This window comes from Mycteria americana, chromosome 5 (assembly GCF_035582795.1).
Source record: "Mycteria americana isolate JAX WOST 10 ecotype Jacksonville Zoo and Gardens chromosome 5, USCA_MyAme_1.0, whole genome shotgun sequence".
NCBI lineage: Eukaryota > Metazoa > Chordata > Aves > Ciconiiformes > Ciconiidae > Mycteria > Mycteria americana.
The window spans coordinates 2,389,498-2,412,708 of NC_134369.1; the positions used below are offsets into that span (position 1 = coordinate 2,389,498).

Here is a 23,211-nt window from a genome sequence, read left to right on the forward strand (position 1 = left end):
GAAAGATTTTGATGGCTGATTGTAACCCGCAAAGGGACGCTCATCTGTGATTGATTGCTGCATTTTGCCCAGGCTGGAGACAAAGCCAAGCAAGGTCACGTGAACTTTATGTCCACCTAAGTTTGCAGTTTTACTGAAACTTCTAGAACATCTCCTGTAAACCTGGTTACACTTTGGTGCTACTTAAAATTATAACAAAGCAGATCGCTCCGGACTTCCAGGGCTCTTTGTCAGGGATCTGCTTGACCTGCTCCAGTTAAAGGATGGAGAACTTACACATCAAGGCACGTACGAAACAGCTTGAATTCCAAGATAGAGGGCTGGGATTTCTGGGAGGAAGGGGAAGAAGCTGTATGAGCCAGAGAGGCTTTGCCTGAAAAAGTAACCAGCATCTTACATTTTCACCAGACAAACTTTTTGCACATGTAAGTACAATGAATAAGAAAAATACCCTGCTCGTTACAGCGGGTTGGTGACCTGTTCTTTGCAGAACAGGCCTTTTTCTCTTGCAACAGCAAGGACAATGCATGACACTTGGAAATCAGTTCTGACTGTAACATTGCACAGTTTTTATTTCTGGATTTGAGGAACCGAACATTTTTGATGAAAAGGTGATTTTTCGAGAGTCTGAAAGAAGCAAGTAGCTGGGGAAGAGTTAATATTAAGATCTCTCCTGTTCCCCCCTTTCTTCCCTTTGGTATCTTCTGCTAAAGTCTTGGGAAAAAAATTGCCCATTTGCCTAAGAGCTGGTCTTTTCTTCTGCAGATCGTTGCAGCATGGTTGCTCTCCTTCAATGTTTCAAGTTCTTTCAGCATTCATCAGTAGCAGCTGCTGTCTCCTAGGCACCTTTAGGCCAGGCTGTTGTGTTGGCAGTACTTTGGGGTTTTAGCAGAAAAACAGTCCTTCCAGTAGACTGGTCAGGGGCAAGAAGGAAGCCAAGCTGCTAAAGCAGGACTAGTTACCTAGGCTGAGCTACCAGTTTTCTGCAGTTTCTCTAGGTGTTGAAAAGCAAACAGTTGCCCAAGAAGAAAGGTAAGAGAGAGAAGAGGGGACAGTGCTAAGGAGGATAAGGCATCTGTACTGAGAAAACATTTGCTCTGGAAATAAGAACGGGAGGGGTGAAAAAATATGAACTGTCAGAAAAATAAGCTGAATATTGAAAAGATTGCACTGCTGATGCTGCTGTGTGCTTGTGGTCATCCTTGCTGGAGCAGAGACAGTGAGATACATTCAAGGAGTCAGAAAGAGATGCACATATTAAGGCAGTCTTAACAATGTTAGCCACGCTCCCGGGCTAGCCCACTACTAGCCACACTCCCGGGCTAGCCCACTACTACCTGTCTGGGAAATTACAGCATCCAGAAGGACATTATTGTTTATGCTATTAGAAATCAATTATAAAAATTGCTCAAAGTCTGTTCGAGCCTCAGACACCCCAGAGGCAGTAGCTTTTCATCCTAAACATTCCTAGCGCTATTCAGGTATTGCCAGCTTAGGGGTGGGCAAGAACGCCAAAATAAGCCCTTTACAAACCTTAAGTATTAGTAGCTAGGTTAAGTTGCAGTCCTGCCTACGAGTTTCCCATCTGTAAGCAAAGAAATAATCTCATCTTATTCTCCAAAGAGCGGGGTGGGAATACATTTGTTTTTTAAGTGGCTGGTCACAGTCCTGGAGTTGTCTTTGTTCACAAAGAACCTTGCTGATTTTGTAGGACTCTGTTAGCATTCAAGGATTTGATAGAGAGGATCCAGTTTGAGCGCTGAGCAAAGTAATGAGGCATGCAAAGTCCTTGCCGAAGAACTAGAGTATCCCTACTGAGTGAGCAACGAGACAGCTGTTGGAACTGGAGACTGCTTTTGAAACCGTGGCCCTTCACCATAAACCAAAGAATATGTCTCCTCTCTTGTATTACAAATTAATCTGAAGCCCTTGATTTATTTGGGATCAGGTTGCCTGTTAGAGAAGCACCTGGAAGCTGTTCAACCGTATCTCCTGATAAGCCATTCATGGATTTTGGTAATTAGTTGTTGGCCAGAAAAGAGTTTTAGACAACTGGTAAGAGGGTTCTACAGAAGGCTTCGTATCACCAGCACAGCCTGCTCAATTCTGCTTTCAGCTGCCTCCCTGAAGGACCTGGGCCAGGTCGAACGGTTGGGCAGCTCCTTCTTTTGCAGGGAGGACTCATTTTCTTCGCTGATTGTTCCCAAGAGAAGGGCAAACAGTGCCATCGCTCCTGGCCTCTGGCAAGCAGAAAGAGGCTTGGTTTCTGCCAGGCATGTGCAGGCAGGCAGAGCCACGCGTTTCTGCAGCACACTGCCTAACGGCTCTGCTGAAAAGACCATTTGTGGTTACACCGGAGCACTCGCAAGCAATTAGTAAGTTTTGCTTATGTGACTTATTTTGGTCTTTTGTGTAAGTTACTGACAACCATAATGCTGTGCCAGATCTGTTGCTCGTTAAAGAGAAAATAGACCCTCTCCTAAAGGAGGCATTTTGCTGTTTAAGCCCAAAGATCTTCCATGGAGCCCTGGAAATAGGGGCTGATCATAAAAATACGGCTGTATTAACCCTGCTGAGAGGTGGTTAGACGTTAGTTGTGCAGGGTCAGTATCACAGCTTTTACTAAAGGGATGCTATGATGAGAGAAAGAAAGAAGGGAGAGAAAGGAGGGAGTCCAAGACAGCCAGGCTCTGGGCAGGGCTGAAAGCCCCATCACGGTACGGCAGCTGGACCGCATTATTTTTTTCCTTGATAACAAAATGAAACTCTGTGCTGAGCTCCTCTTTTACACAAACATGGGAAAGAGGAAAGAGGCATAAGCTGACTGGGGTGTCCTTGGATTGTAAATACTCACTGAAGCCTAACAAGCCTGATGTGTCTGGGAATCAGGGGCTTGTGTGGTTTAGGCAGAACTAGAATGAATCTTGTAAAGAGAAGGTCAAGGTCGGATATTAATGCCCCTTTTTTAAACACTCCTTCTCTCCATCCTCTCCCAGCCTTCCGTTTTGTGCAATACCGGCATTGCTTTTCATCCTCTGAAGTACATTTTAAATCTGTCTGGATTAAAGAGGTTGCCTGAGCCCGTACCAGTAGCAGTTCACAAGACAGGAAACTCCCCTCCAGCTGTGCACGTAGATATAGACTGAAATCTGAGAGTAAAAGACACACACGTGATTTCCCCCCCGCGCACCTCCCCATCCCTCCCTGTCACTCACACCTCCCCGTTAACATTCATGTTCACTTATGGAGGTAAGCATCCAGCCATAGGTCTCCAGATTTCTTTAGGGACCTGTGGAAAGAAAATTAAGAGAAGTTTGTTTGGCATGTGAATCCTCCCTCTGTCGGTTTTTTCCTACAAAGCAGCGTGTTACTGAATTTGAATATGAATCCTTAGGACACTGAATGTCTTTTCCCCAGTATAGCAGATACAGCAAGAAGAGCTACCTATTTTGTTCTTTAGACCCCCAAAGTGACCAGCGTGAGACTCCATGGGCAAGAACTTCACCTGATGCCCACTGTGTTATCTGTAATCCCTCTGGCCCTGAATAAACAGCAGAGCAGCCTTGCCTGGGCTCACCACTTTGCACCTCCGAAGGAGCTTCCCCACATCCCCCCCAGGAAAGTCCGCAGAATTTCCCATTTGCATCAGCTCCGTAAATATTATGTGAGAGATGTGAGCTGGTTTGGGCCCAGAAGTCCTCTGACAAACAGAATGCGGTCTGGAGGCTGGAAATGTAGCTTTATATGGTTTACAGAAGATGATTCTTCTATTGGGAGGGCGAGTAATTGCTGAGATGGTTTCTGAGAACTTGTGTAGGGACGTGGGCTCTGTATGGTGGGATGCTGGCATCATCCCCCCGGGTCTCAGTGTTGCATGCATTTTCCTGGGCCAGTTGGATAAGAGAACCAAAGGAGGTTTTGAAACAGTTTTCATCCCTTTTGCATGTTGGGGTCAATCTGCTTGAATTTGCATGAGCTTCGAATGGTTTGAGAGTGGAGATCCCTGGCCTGCAGAATACTTTCTCATGTTCCTTGTCATGAATTATTCCCCTTGGAGTAACTGAGACAGAAATGTTAACCTAGAGTCTGCCTGACAAGGACTATTAGACTAGGCTTCAACTATGTCTATAGGGAATAGCCCTTTGCTGCTGGCAGGACTCAAATGGGAAACAGCACGGGCAGTAACCTGACTCATTCCCCTTTGATTCATCTCAGTTTGCAGCCTGAAGACATGCTGCCAGCTCCCGAAAGCAAGAATCATCAGCTGCCAGAACAGCATTTAAAAAGGTATTATAAAAAAGGTCCCTATTAGAGCAGGTTAGTACCCATCTAAAGCTAAGTATTCGCTACTTTGATAGCAGTACTCTGGTTGCAGAAGCTGCTCTGGGGGACAGTTGCTTCTTCCCCCATGGTGGAGTGAAGCAGCTTCCCATCTGTTGTGACCTGGCGTTAGTCCACTAAATCAGTGGAGCTGCGTCGTTTCTGCTGTGGGTCAACGTTGCTGCAGGTGTTCCCTGGACTGCCATGTGAAGATTATTAACCTAGTGACACCAGATTACAACATATCGACGTGGTGTTTCTGAAGGGTCTATAGTGTCCTGAATTCTCAGCGCTAGAAAATATAGGCTGTTCACGTAACAATGAATTGCAAGCTGGAGATGGTACTAGAAGGACCTTACCCAACGATGTCTACGAATGCTTTTCCAAGAGGCTTCTCTTCATATTGGACTCCATACTTGGCACATAACGACTTCACCAAAGGTTTCACCTTCCAGAAGTTGTGCCGTGGCATTGTTGGAAACAGGCTTGAATAGAGAAAGAGAAAACAAACCTGAGAAAACTCTATAGGGACTAACCCCAAGGGACGGGCATCTCTCTCTGCCTCTCTTTGGGGCTAATTATGAATGCCTTCTCCTCAAGCTGTACAAGCAGACAAAAGAAGGAGAGGCACAGAGAGTTACCCATGCTTTACAGTCCTCTGTTTCAAGGAGGCTTGTGAAAACTGAACGCATTGATTTCCCACCTCTGGAAGCTCATGGAACAGAGAAGCAGGTAAAGAAGAACTTGGGATCACCTTGCCCTGTGCTGTTCAATGGAGGTTTCCTAAGCTGACTTCCAAACCAGTCAGCCTCACCCTAAATGCCGTCTCTTTTACATTTGGTGTTGTCACTGGCAATAGACTATCCATATGGCCCTGGTTTTAATATCTTTCCTGGAACCTGGTACCCAGCAGTGTACACAGTCCCAACACAGCTCTCCCATGCTATAAAACGCTGAAGTGCTTTTAGTCAGGGAGAGGAAATTTCTGAAATGGATACTCAAGTTCAAGTAGTTAGCTCAGGAGATGAGTCCATAGCCATTGTAACTGGTAGATTCATACCACTGACTCCTAATTAAACCCCAAATTAAAATTGTGAGAGTGAAAGCTGAAGTATTTGGTAGCAAGAGAGAAAGATGCTGTGCCTGTCGTAGAAGCAGACTACGACCCCCAGTAGTCTGGGACTCTCTTTCCTTGGCATATGGTAGCACTCCGGAGATCCTGCCCCATCCCACACATGTGCCTTTAGCAGACTTTCCCTCGCCTCAAGTCCAGCGTTGTGACAACCCGGTAATGGCCAAATGATTTGGTGCCCATACTCACTGGTGCTCGATTTGAAAATTCAGGTGCCCGGTGAACCAGTCGTTGAAAAAGGACTGCTCGATATTGCAAGTGGCTGCCACCTGTGGAGGTAAGAAAGCAGCTGTGAAGACTAGTGAAGTCTCACCCTAAAATCAGAACGAAGCTCCTCTTGCCTGTGGCGGGGGCTGATGTGTGTCTGCCTGCACTACGGAGCCGTCGGAGCGCAGAAGACTGCCGTGCTGAGATAGCGGGGTGCAGCAAGGGGAGTTTTAATCCTCCTTCAGGGCTTACTGTCAACTGTTGTGCTGACCGTGCCTCCCCGGGTTTGACCGGTGGTAAAGGGGACAATATAAGGAGGCAGTGTGTGGACGTTTGGTGACGAGTCACGTAGCAGTCCAAGTTTAGACTCCTAAATCTCAGCCTTTCCCATTAAAGACCAGACGGTTAACAACAGTACCAAGGTGGAAAACAGGGGAGGAAAAATGCACGGACACAGAAAGCCTGCTTTCCCCATCCCATCTAGTTATTGCCCAGTTTGCCTGAAGTGCAAGATCTGAATATTCTGGAAATATTTCTTAGCTACTCTTGCTATTCATGATTGTAAAATTAGGTAGTCTTTCTTAAAATCCTCTTACGCTCTGAACTGGCTAAGCTGTGATTTCTACGTAGTAGCCATAGGAGATACTCTCCTCACCCCCCCCCCCCAAGATGCATCGTAAAACCACATCGGTGGCAAGAGGCTTATCTCCCTCTATCGTACACACATTTTCTCTCTTCCCCCCCATCTCTGTCTCCCTTATAGTCCCCCTCCCCAAATCTCTCACTCTCACAACCTCTCTCTGTTTACAAACTCCAGTTGCATAAAGTGCTTAAGCAAAAACTTAAGGTGAACATCTGAACACTGCCACCACTTCAGTGAATCTCTTCGCATGCCTAATTTAAAACAAATGCTTAGGAGCTTTCCTGAGTGTGCTTTTAGCGCTTTTATTGTTAGTGCTTTAGTGTTTTTAGCACAAGGGGGAGAAACGGACTGTCAGACTTTGAAAGCTCACCTTCAAGGCCTCATTAACAACTGCAAATACTAATTATACTAATTAACGCACGAGATGATTTCTTCTCTCAGCTCAGGTATACCAAATTCATATGCCCAGTGTCAAAGTTGCTCTCTTTAGCCTCTAGGTCTGAATAGGACTTGGACCACTGTAAGTAAGAAGTAACCTTTCAGCAGGGTGGATGTGTCTGACCAGGCATTAAAAAGATGTAGAAAGCAGCTGGTTTTCATTTCAGTCCTTATTGGTGAATTATAAACTTTAGAAATATATTCAGCTGTCTCTTCAGCTTTGATTTTCATTGGGGCTCTTCTATTTGCTCATGTGTGTATGGCAAAATACACCACACAGGAAAGCCAAATCGTGCTTCTTGAACCTGATACTCCCTCAAATCTGAAGGAACAAAAGACAACCTTTTGATTCTCAAATTAATTACAGAAGTGTGGACTCCCCTGTCTTGACCCAGCGCTACTGGCTCTGGGGAGAACATCTGTATGGGAGGGATCATGGGCAGAGACCGTACACTCGTACCTGGGGACAGTGGTAACCCATCCGCTCTTTGAGTAAATTTCTAATCCGTTTTGGGGTAAATCAGAAGTATTCTTTCCCCTCCCGGTTACCTGAGAGCTAAGCCAGTCTCTGTGCTTCTCACAATCTATTTCCATTGGAATGTGATTCATCTGGGTGACCCACACAAACCAGTGGCTCTCCAGAAACCTTCAAAAACAAACCGGCAAAAAAGCATGACAATTGATATTGCAGCTCAGGACATGAGGTGAAGAGAGTGGGGTTTACAGGGAGCAGAAGGAGACACGACGTGCAAAGAGAATATTTCTCCGAGGTAGGGAAGGAAACACCTCTCTCTCTACGGAAACCAGAGAGAATCGCTTCTGTGATGAATTTCCCTTCTCCTCTTTACACCTCTGGGACTAAGGCAATTACGATTAAACACAAGGAGGACATCCTACTGGGCTATCCCTCTCCCTCTTCCGCAGAAGTGGATTGATCTCTCATGCTACTTTTGCCTTTCAGTAAATAAAGATGATCCAACTCCCTGAAAAAAAAGAAAGCCCTGATTTAGAAATTCTCAGAACTGTTTTCGTCTTTCCCATTGCTTGCTGGATAGACATTAATTTCAAAATCCACCTGCCCGTTGGCGTTAGCTTTCTGCGTGTCAAGCTTAGCACGCTGGAGCTCCCAGCTTCCCTTTGCTCTCTCAGTACCTTTACCATAAGTCTCAACTCTGCACTGGCCTGGGGATTGCTTTCGAGCGGTTTGTTTATTGCTTATGGTATAGAACCGCATTTTTAGCGCCTGCACAATAGTCTACAGAAATGCACTTTCTTCTCCTCATTTACCCAAAGTAGTTTCTCTAGGCTGAGGCTTAGATGTATGTTGACAAGGTAGCTGTCCAGAAGCATCCTTGTTCTAGTCTTTAGGCTTGTTTTCTGAAAGAGCAGATGATCTGAATTTGCAATTTTTCTTCTTGCACTTTCAGCTTAATCAAAATATAGAAGCTTTGGAAATAATAGGTCGGCTGTCATAAGTTTTTCAGCTTGATTTCAGACCGAAAAGGTTGGCTAGGCACTTAGACAAAGGTATGTCTTTTGAATCTCCTGTTTTCCTTAAGTCCAAAGTGTTTTGAAACTATGAAAACTTAAGTCATGAAGTTTATTCTACATCTGTTGCCATTTCTTTTTACCCAAAAAATGATTTTTTTAGAAAATGTTTTCCTTAAACTAATGCTGACTGTGGGACTAAATGCCACCCTTTGGTATTAGCCAGAAGAATTGCAGCTATTGCATGCGGGCTAGAAATTCACAAATTTCTATTGTGAATAGAAATTCCTGATAGAAAGCACGAATTCAGTGCTGCCATCTGGAATACTGTAACCATTCAGTGTGTAAGCATCCCAAGCCCTACCATGCCCAATTCATTCTGGCAGCTTATGCTTGCTGTTCATGTTTTTAGGTCTCTCACCGAACTCTCCATGCATCAGTCAAACAGCAGTTGGCTGATTAATACTGTTTGTGTACTAAGAGCAGCGCATCATGAAGCCTGGTAAGGATAAGGGGCCAGAAGACCAGTCAAAATGAAGAGACACAAGAAGCACGTCTCCATAGGCTGAAGGAGGTGGCTTTGGAGGGGTCAGACTGGAGCGGAGGGGTAGGAACACTTTGATTTGTGGTGTGAAAGAGCTTTCTGAGGTCCAAAGCTCTGTGTAGAAGGAATGACGTGTGTGTGTAGTGTACAGGCCATGCATCTTCCACACTGGGAGAAGTGGTGAGCACTTCACTTGCAGGGGAAGCACGTACGGTGCTCAGGAGGGCTCATGAATTACCTTCCCAGTAAGCTGGGAAGAGGGTGGCCTGGGGCACTCTGGAAGGGTCCAGCCTTGGCCAAAGCGGAAAAAAATTGCATAAATGTGTTGGGATTGGGCAGCGTGTGAGAACAGGGAACGAGGAAAGAAAGGAGAATCCTGGCTGGACCATCACAAGGGCAGGGGAAGATGCTGAGCACCAGAACTATCTCTGCTGAGGGGAGGTAGAACTGGGAGATGATAAGAGGTAAGTGAAGCAGTGGGAATACCCAAGATAACACACAGCGAGGTCAATGATTGCAGAGAACCTAAATAGGGAAGGCCTGTGGGGCACAGCAGAGCTGAGACTTGGTTTGTCTGGCACTGGAGGGAGGGGAGAGCAGCAGGGAGACCCTTTATCTCCTACCTGACAAAAGTGAGGAGAGACAGGGATCCCAGAACGCCATAGAATGGGATGTATGTGATGAAGTAGCGCATGTAGTAGCTGATGGCCCAGGCTAGGTCCTAGGGGAAGAGAGAAGACATTAGGCATCACTTTGCCTATCTCATATAGCGTGTCCTTGCTCGTGATCTTAGGGGCGCTGGGTAATTAATACAGCCAAGCGCGATCCGTGCCCACAGGCCTCCCTCCCTACGCAAGTGTGATTTCTTACGAGCCAGCCGGACACCATAAAGATCGAGGGAACGTTTCACTCACCGCCCAGAACCTGCGCCTGATCATGGTCGAGATGATTTGGATTTGGAAATACACGGGGATGAGCAGAGGCGGGAAGACTGCAAAGCAAAGGGAAATGTTTTTGCCATCAGAGGGGTGGAAAGGCGTGTGACGTGAGAGCGAGCCAGTGATTTAGGACTGCTTCTAGGGCAAGTCTGCCTAGCACTGGTGAGAGAGGTGAGGTGCTGGTGATGGGGAGTGGTTGCCTTTCTGTGAAGGAAGGAGGCTCCGCTTCACACCCCTTCATCTTGACTTATCAAAGAGCATTGACTGGCAACATGCATTTTTTCCATGGAGCCTCTCACACAGAAGTTATTTCCCAGTCCCAGGTGTTTGCCTTGCTTTACACGACCGTGCTGGCAATGTTCAAGATGCTTGGGTATCATTGAGAGCATACCGAAATGATTTTGGGACCTGCACAGGGGATGGTGGTCCTGAGGAAGGGAAGGATGAGTTGAGATGTAAGGAGTTGCTCTGCTAACACAGTAGGGGCTGGGAAAGGTCAACTGGCCTTCAGGGAAAAAGGAAGAGTGCAGGGGAGATACTCACTGAGGAAGAAGTACTCATGCTGGTGGTTGTAAGGCAGGTACTTCAGCTTCTTCTTGCCATACTGCAGGACACAGAGGAGAAAGCTCAGGCTTGGATTATGACACTCACATGTAAGAGAAGATTCTCTGCAATACTTCTTTATTTATTGACTGGGGAGTTTTGACTAAATTCCCACACCAGTAAAGGTAAAAAGTGTTTTGGTATGGTTAAATATCTTGACTTTGTAATTGTGCTAGGTGTAAATTCCTTTTTAAAGTCTTCTGGCTTGATACTCAGATAATGTCTTTTTACTTGAGAGCCTGATGGCATTTTAATGCATTTCTCCACCTTCTGCCGTGCCTGTGGCTGTGCTAAGAGCTGCTATCGTCTCCATCGTTACCGATACAAATGTGATAGGCATAAAGTCTGACCTTCGGTAAGCCACTACATGGGATGCCAGTGCAAGACAATGATCCTTGGGTAGTCTTCCATGCAAGATGTCCCAACCATTGATCCTTTCTGACTTCTGCAGCCATCAGCCCCCATGAACTCCTGCCATTAGCCAGGTCTTGTAAAAGCTTACTTTACCAACAGTGGGAAAACTAGCGTGGTCCTTAGCTGTTACTACAGGAAGTCACACAGACGTGTTTAAATCTATAATGTCATGTCACTAGTCTGACGTGTAAGTGATAGAAAATAGAGTGCTGTCATTGAGAGCTATTCTGCACCGATTCCTGTGTTACTGTGGTCCACCTACAAAGAGCAGATGCAGAGAAGTTTCTCCAAACACAGGTTCGGACCTTGGGTTGCTGCATTTTTGCAGGTGCCCATTTCTTTTCAGTGAAAAGAGGAGCCAAGAGCACGTGGTCTCCTAACCTTATCTCCGTACTGAAATATCTAGAGCTATACAGAAGTGTCTTTTTTGAGCTCCAGAAGTGTCCACACAAGGAGCTAATGCATGGAGAATCTGGGTTGCTGTGAGCTTGGATTTTTGCTTCCAGCATAGCAACTTCCCAATGAAGGTAAGTCTTGTAGCACCAATAAATCAGCCACATCATTCACTCTGGTCTGAGCTCTGAAAGGCTGTGTGCTTAGCATCATCTGGAAAAGGATTATATACAAGTGTGAAAGAGTATTGGGATAGACTGATGCTGGCCTAACATTTCAGATGTTTTGTAGGACGGAGATCCAGTTTTCCTTGTTGTCATAAATGTTCACATTCTTACTTTTCCCTTTAAGTGGTAGAACCACGGTCTGCTTTTAAACCCAGTTATCAGGCACAAGATTTTCCAATGGGGGGTACGCACACATTTAAAAGCATGATACTGATTTACATCTACAAGATACTGGCTTTTTTATACTCCAGGAGGCAGCTTTCATTTTAGTCATGTATAAGAGCCCTTCTGCCTCTTGAAAATTCTGTGTGTGCAAGACATTCTCTATACATGTCCATGTACCAGCGTGTATATCCCCTACATGTGTCTGGAGTTACTTTCTCAATAGTATAAAAGCTGGCTGAGGAACCATTAAATTTTTAATGTTGTATTCCCCTGTGTTGTACTTGCTGCAGATGTTTCTTTGTTTTCTTTGGTCTGTTTTTTGTTTTTAAAACCAGAAATCCTTGTTCCATTGTAAAACAGACCAAGGACGGTACATGGTTTATGTCCTTTGTGTAGGTTTTTATACAATAGACAGTAAATATTTTGGCTCTACGGATTGAATTAAAATACCTTAACATAGCCTGCTATTTCGTGTGCAGCATGACAGTACATAGTTAAGGTAAGAAAGTAAGAAAATATTGCTTATGCAAGCAGCGTCCCGTCAACTGCATGGCAAAGGCTCCAGTGGAGAGGACTTTGACCAGGTTGTCTGGAGCACAGCTGGACTAATATTGGAGGATATTTTCTGTGGAAATGGAAGATCAGTTTTGAAATGTTCTTGATGAAGTACTGAGGAACACCATATTTTCCCCTCATGTTGATATTTCAAGCCAGCAGGATGAAGTTGTCTTTAACGGCTTTCTACTTCCTTTCCTGTCCCATCTTCATTGCTTTTCCCAAGCTACCCCCAAACACTTTCTCCTGTGGTCAGTCTAGGAAATGGATAGGGAATTATACAGTCAATCTCGCTCTTCAGCCCAAGGTTTGGGAGGGTGTGAGAGCCAAACTCCTGTCAGACAACATAGACAGATGGAATCCCTGGATGAAGCATTTCCTTTTTTACCATTCCTGGAAGACTTGACTGTGTAAGTCATGTCTACCAATCCTAGCCAACTCCTGTTTTTTCACAAGCGTTCTCTGAAGCTCTTTAGGACAATGGTTTTCCACATTTTACCCACTTTGCCTTACCTCAACAGGCTGTGTATCTCCGAGGACAAAAATATGCAGCATGTTCACATCTGGGTCCTTCTTGAATATGTTGGGCTTGGCATGGTGTTGGAAGTGACGATGGTTCCACCAGTTTGCAGAGGCACCCTGGACAGATGCAAGAATGAGGAGTTAATCCATGGAAAAGTACACTTCCTCTAATGGTAGGATTACCCATTCATTTATATAAACTAGAACAGTGCAACTCTGATTATGGCCAGACTGTTATTTGCTTTTGAAATCGCACTAAGGGTAAGTGGCTAAGCTGTCACTTGCTATGAGGCTGCTGGTTTCAGAGGGCTGGTTTGCCCTCGCCAAGGATCATCCGTATTGAAAGAACAGGGAATAAATATACTTTGAGCGAGTTGCATGTCATCATGTCTTCCCACATGTGAAGTTGTTATTAGTAGCTGAATCACAGCATCATTTAGGTTGGAAAAGACCGTTAGATCGAGTCCAACCATAAACCTAACACTACCAAGCCCACTGCTAAACCCCCTTGCTGCCTTTCTGATTATTATACTGGTTTCCCTCTATTGCCTGTGCCTGTGAGGAACCAGACAAGACAAAGTGGGTTTGGGAGAATGGGCAAAGCTATGTCCCATACTGCACCCTACTGCAGGTGGATGCCTGGGCTGCACTGGACCTTGCCCAGGGTAGAAGTTCTCAAGGCACCTTGAACGGATGGGATGTGGCAGGGTGGGACATTTGAAAAATACTATACCTTAGTGTGAAGGAGGTGGAGGGCATGGCAAAAATATGATGTTAAAATAGGGTTTTATGCAATTTAATGAGCTTTGTCCTCAGCTGCTATAAATTGGTGCAGTTGCACTGAAGCTTGTGGAACTACTGTGGTCTCCAACAGCTATGGAGAACATGCTCTCTTCTCTTTTCTGGACAACAGCTCCATGTGCAATGGCCACTAACTTCTCCTCTGTGCATCTGCTCACTGTGGAAAGGCTTAGAGCTGCAGTTTCCTACTTTGACATAGTCAAAGTGACTGCGGCTGTTTCCACGGTGCCCTGGGGCCATAATGTCCTTTACCTTCAGGTGTCCAATGACAAACTTGTGGACGATGTGGTTCCAGGAAGACTTCTTAAAGACAGAGAGGTGTCCAAAATCATGTTGCAGCCACCCTGCCTGGGCCTGGGATGAAGGGAAATAAAGTAATTAGGAAGCTGTTTGAAATCAGAGTTAAGCACAAAAGGAAATGGAGACAGAAGGCAAGCTGTGAGTGTGAGAAAGAGAGGGAATTAATTGAAGTGAGAAGGTGAAGATCTCTGTTTTCGTTCTGGAGGGGAACACAGAATCATAGAATCATTTAGGTTGGAAAAGACCCTTAAGATCATCAAGTCCAACCGTAAACCTAACACTGCCAGGTCCACCAACATGCGGAAGGAAAGGCCAAGGAGGTGAGAAAAATATGTGAGCCACAATCAGCAGTGGGTAGGGGTGGCCAGAAGGCACCACAATGGCAGCTATGTTGTGAATATTTTTTACTGGTATGAATGTTTTGCACCGGTAATTAATCTAATATGAAAAGTTCAGCGCACACTGGCCTTCTCTTGCGTGATTTGCGTAGCCAGTATACTCTGTGCCTATTACTTCTCACCTGGGAAGTTGTAAGGATGCAGGCGAGGATGAGAGTTGTGATCCAGCCAGTACCAAAGTACGAAACCATTAACCAAGCCAAAACTTCCATTGCAATAATATGGCCCAAGTAAAGCGAGAAGAACAAAGGATTTGCTCTGAACAAGTTCATGTCCTCTGCTGTCTTTCTCAGGGTCCGGAAATCCTCCACCAGCTGGGCCTGCAAAACAGACGTGCAAGACACAGTATGCAGCTTATAAGTCAGTCTGGATGAGCCTAAGGAGGGAAGGCTAAGTTCCATACTAAGGACCCTGGCTGTTTCTTGCATTGGTTGGCTACTCCAGAAGTAAGGAAGGACCTGCCTCCATATTCACCCTGTATCCTAGCTTTTCATAGCACTCTCCTATGAATGTACATCCTGGCTGCTCTGAGCCCACGTCCTGACCTTCTGCACCTTGAGCTAGGAGAGTAATTCAAGCCTGCTGCTGTGAATCAGCAGCACTACCTGGCTCTGTTGAGAGTTACATCAGCTGATGGACTCGGGTCTGAATGAGCTTGACAAGTATTAAAGAGGCAGCTGGAGAAGGAGATAATTCAGTCCTATTACTTATGCATAATTCCAGAGCTCTGATGATGAGCACCCAGTATCAGAGCACCCGTTGTCTATTCAATATGTGGGTCAGCTACCGTGCAATCATTCATGAAGAGCATGCCCGGGTTAATGCGGGTTAGCAGCGTCTCTTCTATTGTGAGTGATACAGATGTATCATAATCATGGCCAGTCACAAACAACGGGACAGGATTGAGTTTCGTGGCGAGAGCTAGTCATGCCATGCCCTGTGCCTGCATAATGAATGAACGGACTGTCTGGGAGGGATACAGAGCTGCCCTGAGGATGCAGAGTGGGTGGAAAAGGTACTTGCTGGGTTGCTGCTCCTTAAGCACAGCCACCAAAATGAGGCAAAGTGAGGTTCACCTCACCCGTAGCTGCCTATTGCTCGTGCCACGCGTGGCACAAATACGGCTGCTCTCCAGAGCTTTGCTGGTACCGGGCTCAGCAGGATAAGCCAGTCTGGGTCTCAAAGAGGTATTTCCCTGGGAGTTAATCTGTCAAAGGGAGCTGCAGAGCAAAGAGTGAAAGAGATTCAAGTCTTGTTGAGGTGGTGAGCAACTTGTTTGGAAGTCTTTGCAGAGTTCTTTGCCCACTCCTCTCCTTCCCCTGTAACAGGCAAGCAATGATGTGCTTTAGAGCTTGGTCACCAGAGAAGGAATAGCAGGAGGGACACAAGTCACAAAGGCTGGTGCGCATTTCCCAGTCCCCATGTCTCAGTTCACATTTCCCTTCAGTATGGGATCAGTCCAGCCTGGGCACCTGGAATGGGCTGCTAGGAATGGGACATGGTTACTATAGACAGAGCTGTTGGTGGCTCTGCGGGAAAGACAAGGCTTGTACAGCCAGTCTGAATGTGTCGTCTTCCTCCCACACACATTTTAATCTATACTGGGATGTGCACATTGCTACATGGAGGTGTTCAGCTACTGAGTATTCTCCCTCTCTGGAGCTGCCTGTAGCGAAGAGACCTTTATAATCTGCCTGCCTCTGACCTGGAGGACATCCCGAGAAGAAAAAAATGGTGGAACATACCCATCATAAACCCCAGGTCAGAAACAAATACTCACGTTTTTATCTCGGTCCTGGCTAGGTTCCCCTGGAGCAAGCTCTCCAATAAGTAATGGCTTGAGAAACTTTTGCACCAAGGTAGGATTGATATGGAAGGCCTGGAATGCATCCTGGAGTGGAAATACGAGTAACTGTGTGAGATTCAGGAGTAAGCCGTTGCTTCCTACTCATTGCGTCATTCCCGTCCATCTCCAGCCCTGTCCTTCTCCCTGTCCCCCCGTGTTACTGTGAAAGAGCGGTGCCGGACTGACTTCCACCTTTGTGATTGCTGTTCAGTGCAGCACTTCTACTAGAGGCTGATGAATTTGCTTATCTAGTAGGAAGCGAAGGTATTTTAAATACCTAAATCCTGTTAATTCCCTTAGAAGGTAGGCAGAGGGGAATTTGTGCAAATCCCCACTAGGATATAAATACCCTTTGGAAGTCTGCTGCCTGCAGGCGATTCAAGGCAGGGAGTGACTGTGGTGACTGAACCTGGACATGACGGCAGATACAGAAAATATTACTGGATGTTTTGGCCAGACCTGTAGCTCCCAGCACTAACACGGCTGCGCAAAAAGTGGTGACTTCATTTTGGAGATTGCGTTTCTCTTTTTGTTCTGAAAGATGAGTAACTGAATGCTACCTTAACTCTTCTTTATTCTAGAACCATGTTCTAGATCTATAGGCAATTCTATCTCCACGCCAAGTCCAAGTAACATGTCTTAGGAAGGAACCAAACCAAAAACTTGGCTGCGTACCAGAACTTTAAGCAATTGCTTTAAAGTGCTTGCTATCAAACTTTGCAGTGGCTAGGACCCCTTTCAAAAAAGCACTTACACCAAAAAGCAACTTTATTCATTACTCTGAAATATGCTAAGGAGTTTAACAGTCTTGAAGAGCTGATAGTTATCAATATATGTCATAAGACTTCTTGTCATTTCTACTGTGCTGTGGTATACGGCTGCTTGTCCCTATAAGAGGCCCATTAATCTTTTGCGAGACTGCTTGCATATTTTCTATTCAGTACATGCCTTGAACATTGGGTACATTTTACTGAAGTCTCTCAAACACGTGATAATAGACATAAATAGCTTGTTAAGTTTCGGCAGCAGAGGCTAATTGAGGGATGAAACTTGTGAAATAAATCCTATCCCATATACTCCTGAGGCTGGGTAAGCAGGAAACCCAGCTGGAATAATATTTTTCTTACATATTTTCAAGACTTCTTCTAATATGGAGGGACAATGCCTTGTTTGTAGAGTCTTTTTGATCCTGGCATTCTGGAGTTTGGCTGGCTCTTCTTTTTCTGTACTCCTTCCACATGTTTTTGTCTACCTATGTCCTACAGATGCCTGATGGGAGCATATATTTGATGCATCTGCTGCTGGTGGTGAGATCTTGCACACCCCTCCTCTCACATGGCATGGCTTGAATTTTAACCCCAAAGATACTGGTAGGGACAGAAAGTTGACGAAGGTCAGAAACTCTTACTCTGTCCTTGCCCTTTTCTTACTGCACAGACCTGGAGTTAACTCTTGAAAATCACCTAGGAGAGCTGTAAGGATGTAATTACATGAAGTGCTAAGACTGGTACAGAAAAAACAGTCAAAAATAGAAGTTGGGAGTACCATGCTTCAGCCTTTCCACCTTTGTCCCATTACCTAACAATAGTAGGGACCAACTAAAATCTCACTTCTGGCTCTAAACAGAAAGGGCAGGCTGGAAAGTGCTCACTGTGTCCAGCTGACCCTTCTGGGAGTTGACCTCCATCAAAAGTCTAGCTCTGGTGTTCAAAAATACCAGCCAACAACCTTGGTCCCAAAGTCCACCAAAATCAACAGAAACTTTCACCTAATTCCAAGACTTCGGATTGAGCTTTAAAATAATACTCTGACCATAGAAGTTTTGCTGTGGGAGGCATAGAAGGAGGCAGAGTGAAAGCTGACCCGAGCCATTTAACTTGAAGTTAAAGAAAGGATACATGAGAAGTTGGAGATGCAGCATTGGCGGCGGGGGGGAGACGAGCTAGCTACAGGTGCAGGAGAGAAATAAAACCCTGTGGAATGATTTAAAGATTATAAAAGCCATAAAATGCCAGAGGCTATGGGGGAAGATGTAAGGAGGCGGGGAAAAAAAGCCGTTTCAATGGAGGAGGCAAACCAAAATGCCAGAAATGAAACTGAGATGCACTTCTTCTGTAAAGCACCAGAATTTCCTAGCTCAGCTCTCATGCCCGTACCGAAGTGCCCAAGCTATCCCCTTTTGTAACCAGTTTCAGGGACAAAGTGATCCCTGTTCCCACAGGGGGAAGTTTGGAGCAATTTGCCCAGGTCTGCTCATGAAGACTGCATCACTGGCAAAACTTATCCCAGCATGAGTGAGACGAGTGCTTGTTGACTGCCCTGGGTTAGCCGCCGCTGTTACTTTATTGGTGCCAAAATGAAGGGAAAACTCTTAAGGCCAGCAAAGCTGTTTCTACAGCCCCGTGCTGCAGACAGTTTGGAGTTTCCCATGCAAAGAATTACTTGTCCTGAATCATCAGCTTCCTTCTCTACTTCGAGGAATTTAATTTGCTTTACCATAATCTATGCATCCTTCACCCTCTCTGGTGTTATCCTCACAGCCCATCTGGGGTTAAGAAATACCGTCCTCTCCCTTCTACAGAGGGGATGATACACGAAAGGACTGACTACCCCAAGGTTACAACTGGTAGCAGACCAGCCTTAAGCCTTTTTTACTACTGCTTCAGTTAGTGTAGCATTTTCAGCTCTTGGACCCCTAAATGTGTCACTGAAACGTTAAGTCTGGTCGCTAGTTTCCTTCCTTGGTACAATCTGCAGATGACGTGAAAGTGGAGGGAAGAGGAGAATGAGTGGGGAAGTGAATAGCTGACTGTGCCTGCTGCAAGGGTTTGCAATTTGGGGCAAAAAAAGGGGAAGACAGGGAAGGAGGGAGAGGGTGAACACATAAGAAGCATTAAAGGATGTTGACTCAGTATTATTTAAACTAATTGGGAAAAAAAAAAAGTCTTTGGAGGGCTGACAGGGATCACCGTGCTGGGGATCTCGCTGATTTGAGTTGTATTAATTGGGCGGTGACTCAGAACAGCAGCTTCTGCCTGACCACCTAGAAGGTATTTTTGGCTACCTGGGGCTTCCCTGCCAGTAGCCTATCTGTTTTCTAAACATGCTTACAAATGCTCTGTCGTGACTTTTCCAGGTAGAGTTCTCCTCTGCCTCTGAACTTAATAGCCTCACTTCTTTCTGGAGGCGATGAAAAGTAAAGGTTGGAACTGGTCAGAAATGCAATCGTGCGTGTCAAAACACGGTTGTTATTCAAAGCTACACTACCTATCTTCCACTTCACTGCTATCACAAGCCTATGCCATGAAGGAAATACTGGCAGCAGGGAAGTTTTATCTTCACTGAGAAGTAATACGCATATATGTCATTGGCATATGTAGAGAATGGGCTTTTTCAGTATAGCCTCCAAGCAGGAGAGAGAATAACATCTCCTGGATACTCTTACCATCATCAGACAGAAAGCTACAGCGATGGAAGGATTGCTTTTTTATTAGCTGTATCTCATGCATCTCCTTTACTAATAGGTTCCGAATGTAAGATACTACCTGAATTTTGGAATTGTCCTCAGTTCTGTACTAGAGGAGATAAAAAGCAAAAGGCAAAAGATCGTCTCTGGGAAGTGCCATGTGATGTTTACACCTGACCTCCCAACTTGGTGGTCTACTGGCCAAATAAGCTGAAGTGTCTCATGGGAAGCGGGTAAGTGGGAATTATTCCAGCTGCTTTTGGTGAAAAAAGCTCCGTATTACTGAGGTATGAAGTGTACCTGAGCATTTGAAGTGCTTAGTGCAGTCAGTGCAAGGATGTTCTTTCACATCCTTGAGCATCTCTGAAACAGAGAGACTGCAAAGTGCCCTTGCATACTCTTGCCTTCATTTTCTGAAGGCAACTGGGCATGATGTGATACCAGAACAGGTTGTCCCACACTAGTATGCTGTCTCAACACGTTAAAGTATGGCCTAAAATGAATGAATGCTCAGCGTTGTTAGTACCTGGAGGGGAAATTTGTGCATAAGCTAGCCTGGGCACTCCTAACCTGCCTGGCATGAGCTGAGCATGCTGAACATAGCAGCTCTCATAGAAGCTTCTCAGTTAGCTGTCTTGTGAGCATCCCGAGATGAATTAGCTCACACATCACCAAGCAGGGTATCTTTAGAGTGGCCCGGCACAGTGGGCAGCTTGTGGTAGATGGCTACACATGATCCTCTAGAGGACTGGTCTAAGATAAATGGACAAGTTGCTGAGGTTCCTTTGGTGCATGTTTGCTGGACTGGAGGTCCTAACTACGTATGGTGCTAAGGAGAATCCGAGAAAGATGGAAGCCATGTAAGAACTAGGAGCGTCAGCATGTTAAACTGAATTTTTATCATTGCTTTTTCCTCCTCCTAAACTCTTCCAGTTGTGATAACTTGCAACACTGAATGAAACTTCTTAGTTAAGCCTTGACAGACAGGGTCAAGGCCAAGGCTTTTCTCACCCTGAATGAGAGAGAGGTTTTTTGGCAGTAAACTGTTATTCACCACAAGGAAGCTGGAAACAAGATGCCAATTCTGTTTTAGTGCTCAGAGCGGTGATGAACAAGTTCAGAGCCTTCGTAAGACCATGCCTTCAGGGAGCTGCTGTGCGTATAGTGGGATGCAGCGTACCCTGGGTGGGAGGAGGACCAGCAGTAGTAGAATCACAAACCTCTGTTTTAGCCTCCCCTGCAAAGATTCCAGTTGCAATAGCAGATGCTTTTTGGTTTCTAGTGGAGATACTGGAGTTAAATTCTTGGGGATAGGAGTCAAACTCCTCCTCCGGTTTCAGCCAGCCTGCCTTTAAACAGCTGAAAGTAAAACCTGGCCCATCTTTTTGACGGAGAAAGCTATTCATTCAGAGGATTTATTGGAAGGGGACAGGAACACCAAAACACATCTCAGCGCTTCAAGGAAAAGAATGGAAAATAACCACAGACCACAGGCAAATGGAGACTGGTGGAAAGGAAAGTGTTAGTAATTCTGGCCAATTAATTCTGCCGCATACAGAACCTCCTTCTCGCTAAGGTGTTAAGAGCTGTGGGAGAGGAACAGTTAATGTTACAGCTTGGTCTCTCCTGCCGCTTACCATGCACATATTCAGAAAAGCTCTGAGGCAGTTTAAATTTTATTAACTATGGGCTAATGCCCCGGGGAGACAACATGCTCTCTGGGTGTACTTCTGAAGAAGGTGGCTTTGAGGGTAACTGCAGACAACAATCTCTGAGGCATTTTGTTCCTTTTTCAAGGCTTTTTTTGGGGTTTGGTTTTGTTTGTTTGCTTTTTTTTTTTAAGTTGCTGAAACATGAGAGGTAGCTGAAAGCAGCTATGAAGTGCAGGAGCAACTGTAGCAGCAGCAAATGGGTTTCTTTTTTTTTTTTCCCCCCCTTTTCTGTAGAAACCTGTAACTAAATTCTCTAGAGAATTCTCTCCTGGGGAAAAAGCTAAAAAGCTCCTTGTTTTAAAGCCTCAAGCTCACCCTCCTCACAGAAGCAACTTTGAAACACAGACCGGCCTCTCGTTAACCCTTTCTTGGCCTGGGCTGCTGTGACTCCGCATGCCACAAGCTACACGCTGAAGAGGGGAAGACTTGGGACGCTTTGCTCATGAAGTCAGAGCTCCAGGCAGAGCAGAAACAAGAGACAAAGACAAACCAGCAGGACTGAAGCCGAGCCCAGCAATCTCTCCCAACCAACCTTCCAGATGCCGCGAATCGCCACGGCTGGAGGCAGCGGATGGCCAAGGAGCTGGCACCGACTCGGCCCAACCTTTGGGCTGCTGGAAGCGGCGAGGGAGATGAGCTGGGCGGACAGCAGGTGCCAGGGAGATGGGGAGGGAGAGGCAGGCAGCCGGCTGCACAAAAGCTGGCTCCCTTCTCAGTAACCACCAGCAAAGCAAGGACCTGTCAGAGGTTGCTGACGAGAGCTGGGAGGCAGCCCCGGGGCCGGCCGTGCGTGGGTCCTTACCGTGGCATCTTCGCCGGCGCAGTGGCTGATCACTCGTTGGCCCCCCGGGTGTCTGTTTGCCCACTTGGTGACATTGTACACCTTTCGCTCTATCACCAGCCACTTGTCCGTCCTCAGGGTGTGCTTCTGGATCTCCTCCCAGGTGTAGAAGCGGACCTGCGCCTCCGGCTCCCCCGGCTCCCCTCCCTTCTCACCCCCCTTCCCCATGGGGCCACTCGCTCCTTCGTCTTCTTGCCAAAAGGGGGGACGCCTCTCCCCGCGCTCCTTGGGGATGTGCCGGAGGGGACGAGCTTCTCTTGCGCGATGTACCTCAGCTGATCCCCTGCTCTCTCCCTTTCCCTTGGCTCATGTCCTTCCCTTCTCTTTGTCTCCCGCTGCCCGGCCCTTGCAATCTCTCCGCTCCCTCGCTTGCTCGGAAGTGCCCCCTAGGCTGCTTTTCCCCGGACTGATGCACTTTCTCCTCGCACATAGCCCTGTTTTGTGGCAAGCTCGGCCCCTTCCCCCCCCTTCCTCCCCCAGCACCCCCCTCCCCCCCCAGCATCCTCCCCCCCCCAGCACCCTCCTCCCCCCCCAGCATCCCCCCCCCTCTCCAGCGTCCTCCTCCCCCCCCCCCCCAGCATCCTCCTCCATTCAGCTCCGGTGAGGTTTCCAGAGGGATCAGCAGAGCTCCTGCACCAATCCCGGCTCTCCCGCCGCCGGGCCGGTCCCTGCCATTGGCCCTGCCCGATCTTTCGAAGCGCAAAGCCGGCTGCCGGCCAGGCCGGCCCGGGGCCGCCGCCGCCGCCCGCTCCCCCTCGCCGCGGGGGCCGGGGGCCGGGAGCCGCGGGCATCCCCCTCTCCTCCTCCTCTTTCTTAGTTTCTTTTCCTCGGGATTTTAGCCTTAAAAAGCTCCCCCCCCCTTCCCCCCCCCCCCCCCCCCCCCCCCGCATTTTCACCTTACTTCTTAGTGGTGGGCTTAGAAAGGAGATTTTGGGTATTCTGCCTGAAATTAGCGCTGCTTTGCTCTATTTCGTCATGCTGAATTACCGACTCCACGGCTGTCAGACTGAACAGTTTTCTTTTGCCACAGGAGAGCCCTTTGACAGCCGGCTCAGCTAGAGATCTCCCGCTTAGGGCGATGCTTTCCTGAGCAGGTGGGACGGTGCCATCTTGTCTTTGCTGTGGGGCACTTTATAATCAAATACTCCCTGTCATTAGGTTATGCAAGGCGTTGCGGTGGCAAAAACAAGGGAAGAGCGTTTTCACTGCTGCCTTTCTCACGTCTCAAGGTGTCTGGCCGCTCTCCAGGGATCCCACA

General features: G+C 46.7%; 1 protein-coding gene and 1 long non-coding RNA gene across 3 annotated transcripts in view; one reads left to right on the top strand and one right to left on the bottom strand.

The window, feature by feature from the left end:
- Positions 1-23,211, top strand: part of LOC142410067 (uncharacterized) — a 44,671-nt gene that overhangs the window by 13,169 nt on the left and 8,291 nt on the right. The window contains exons 1-5 of one of the 2 annotated variants that reach the window (XR_012775817.1): positions 8,445-8,835; positions 10,321-10,438; positions 11,056-11,254; positions 12,589-12,762; positions 14,382-14,448. This is a non-coding gene — a long non-coding RNA (uncharacterized LOC142410067). Of the gene's footprint in view, positions 1-8,444; positions 8,836-10,320; positions 10,439-11,055; positions 11,255-12,588; positions 12,763-14,381; positions 14,449-21,346; positions 21,765-23,211 lie in introns of those variants that run through there. The other variant, XR_012775818.1, reaches the window with a different exon arrangement.
- Positions 1,307-22,378, bottom strand: LOC142410063 (acyl-CoA 6-desaturase-like). The gene is made up of 12 exons (XM_075501947.1): positions 21,915-22,378; positions 15,869-15,979; positions 14,211-14,408; positions 13,643-13,744; positions 12,581-12,706; positions 10,254-10,314; positions 9,687-9,763; positions 9,396-9,493; positions 7,290-7,386; positions 5,642-5,721; positions 4,680-4,805; positions 1,307-3,289 (listed from the first exon to the last, which is right to left on the bottom strand). Exons 1-12 carry the CDS (start codon positions 22,119-22,121, stop codon positions 3,238-3,240), a joined length of 1,335 nt encoding a protein of 444 aa, XP_075358062.1. The 5' UTR covers positions 22,122-22,378; the 3' UTR covers positions 1,307-3,237.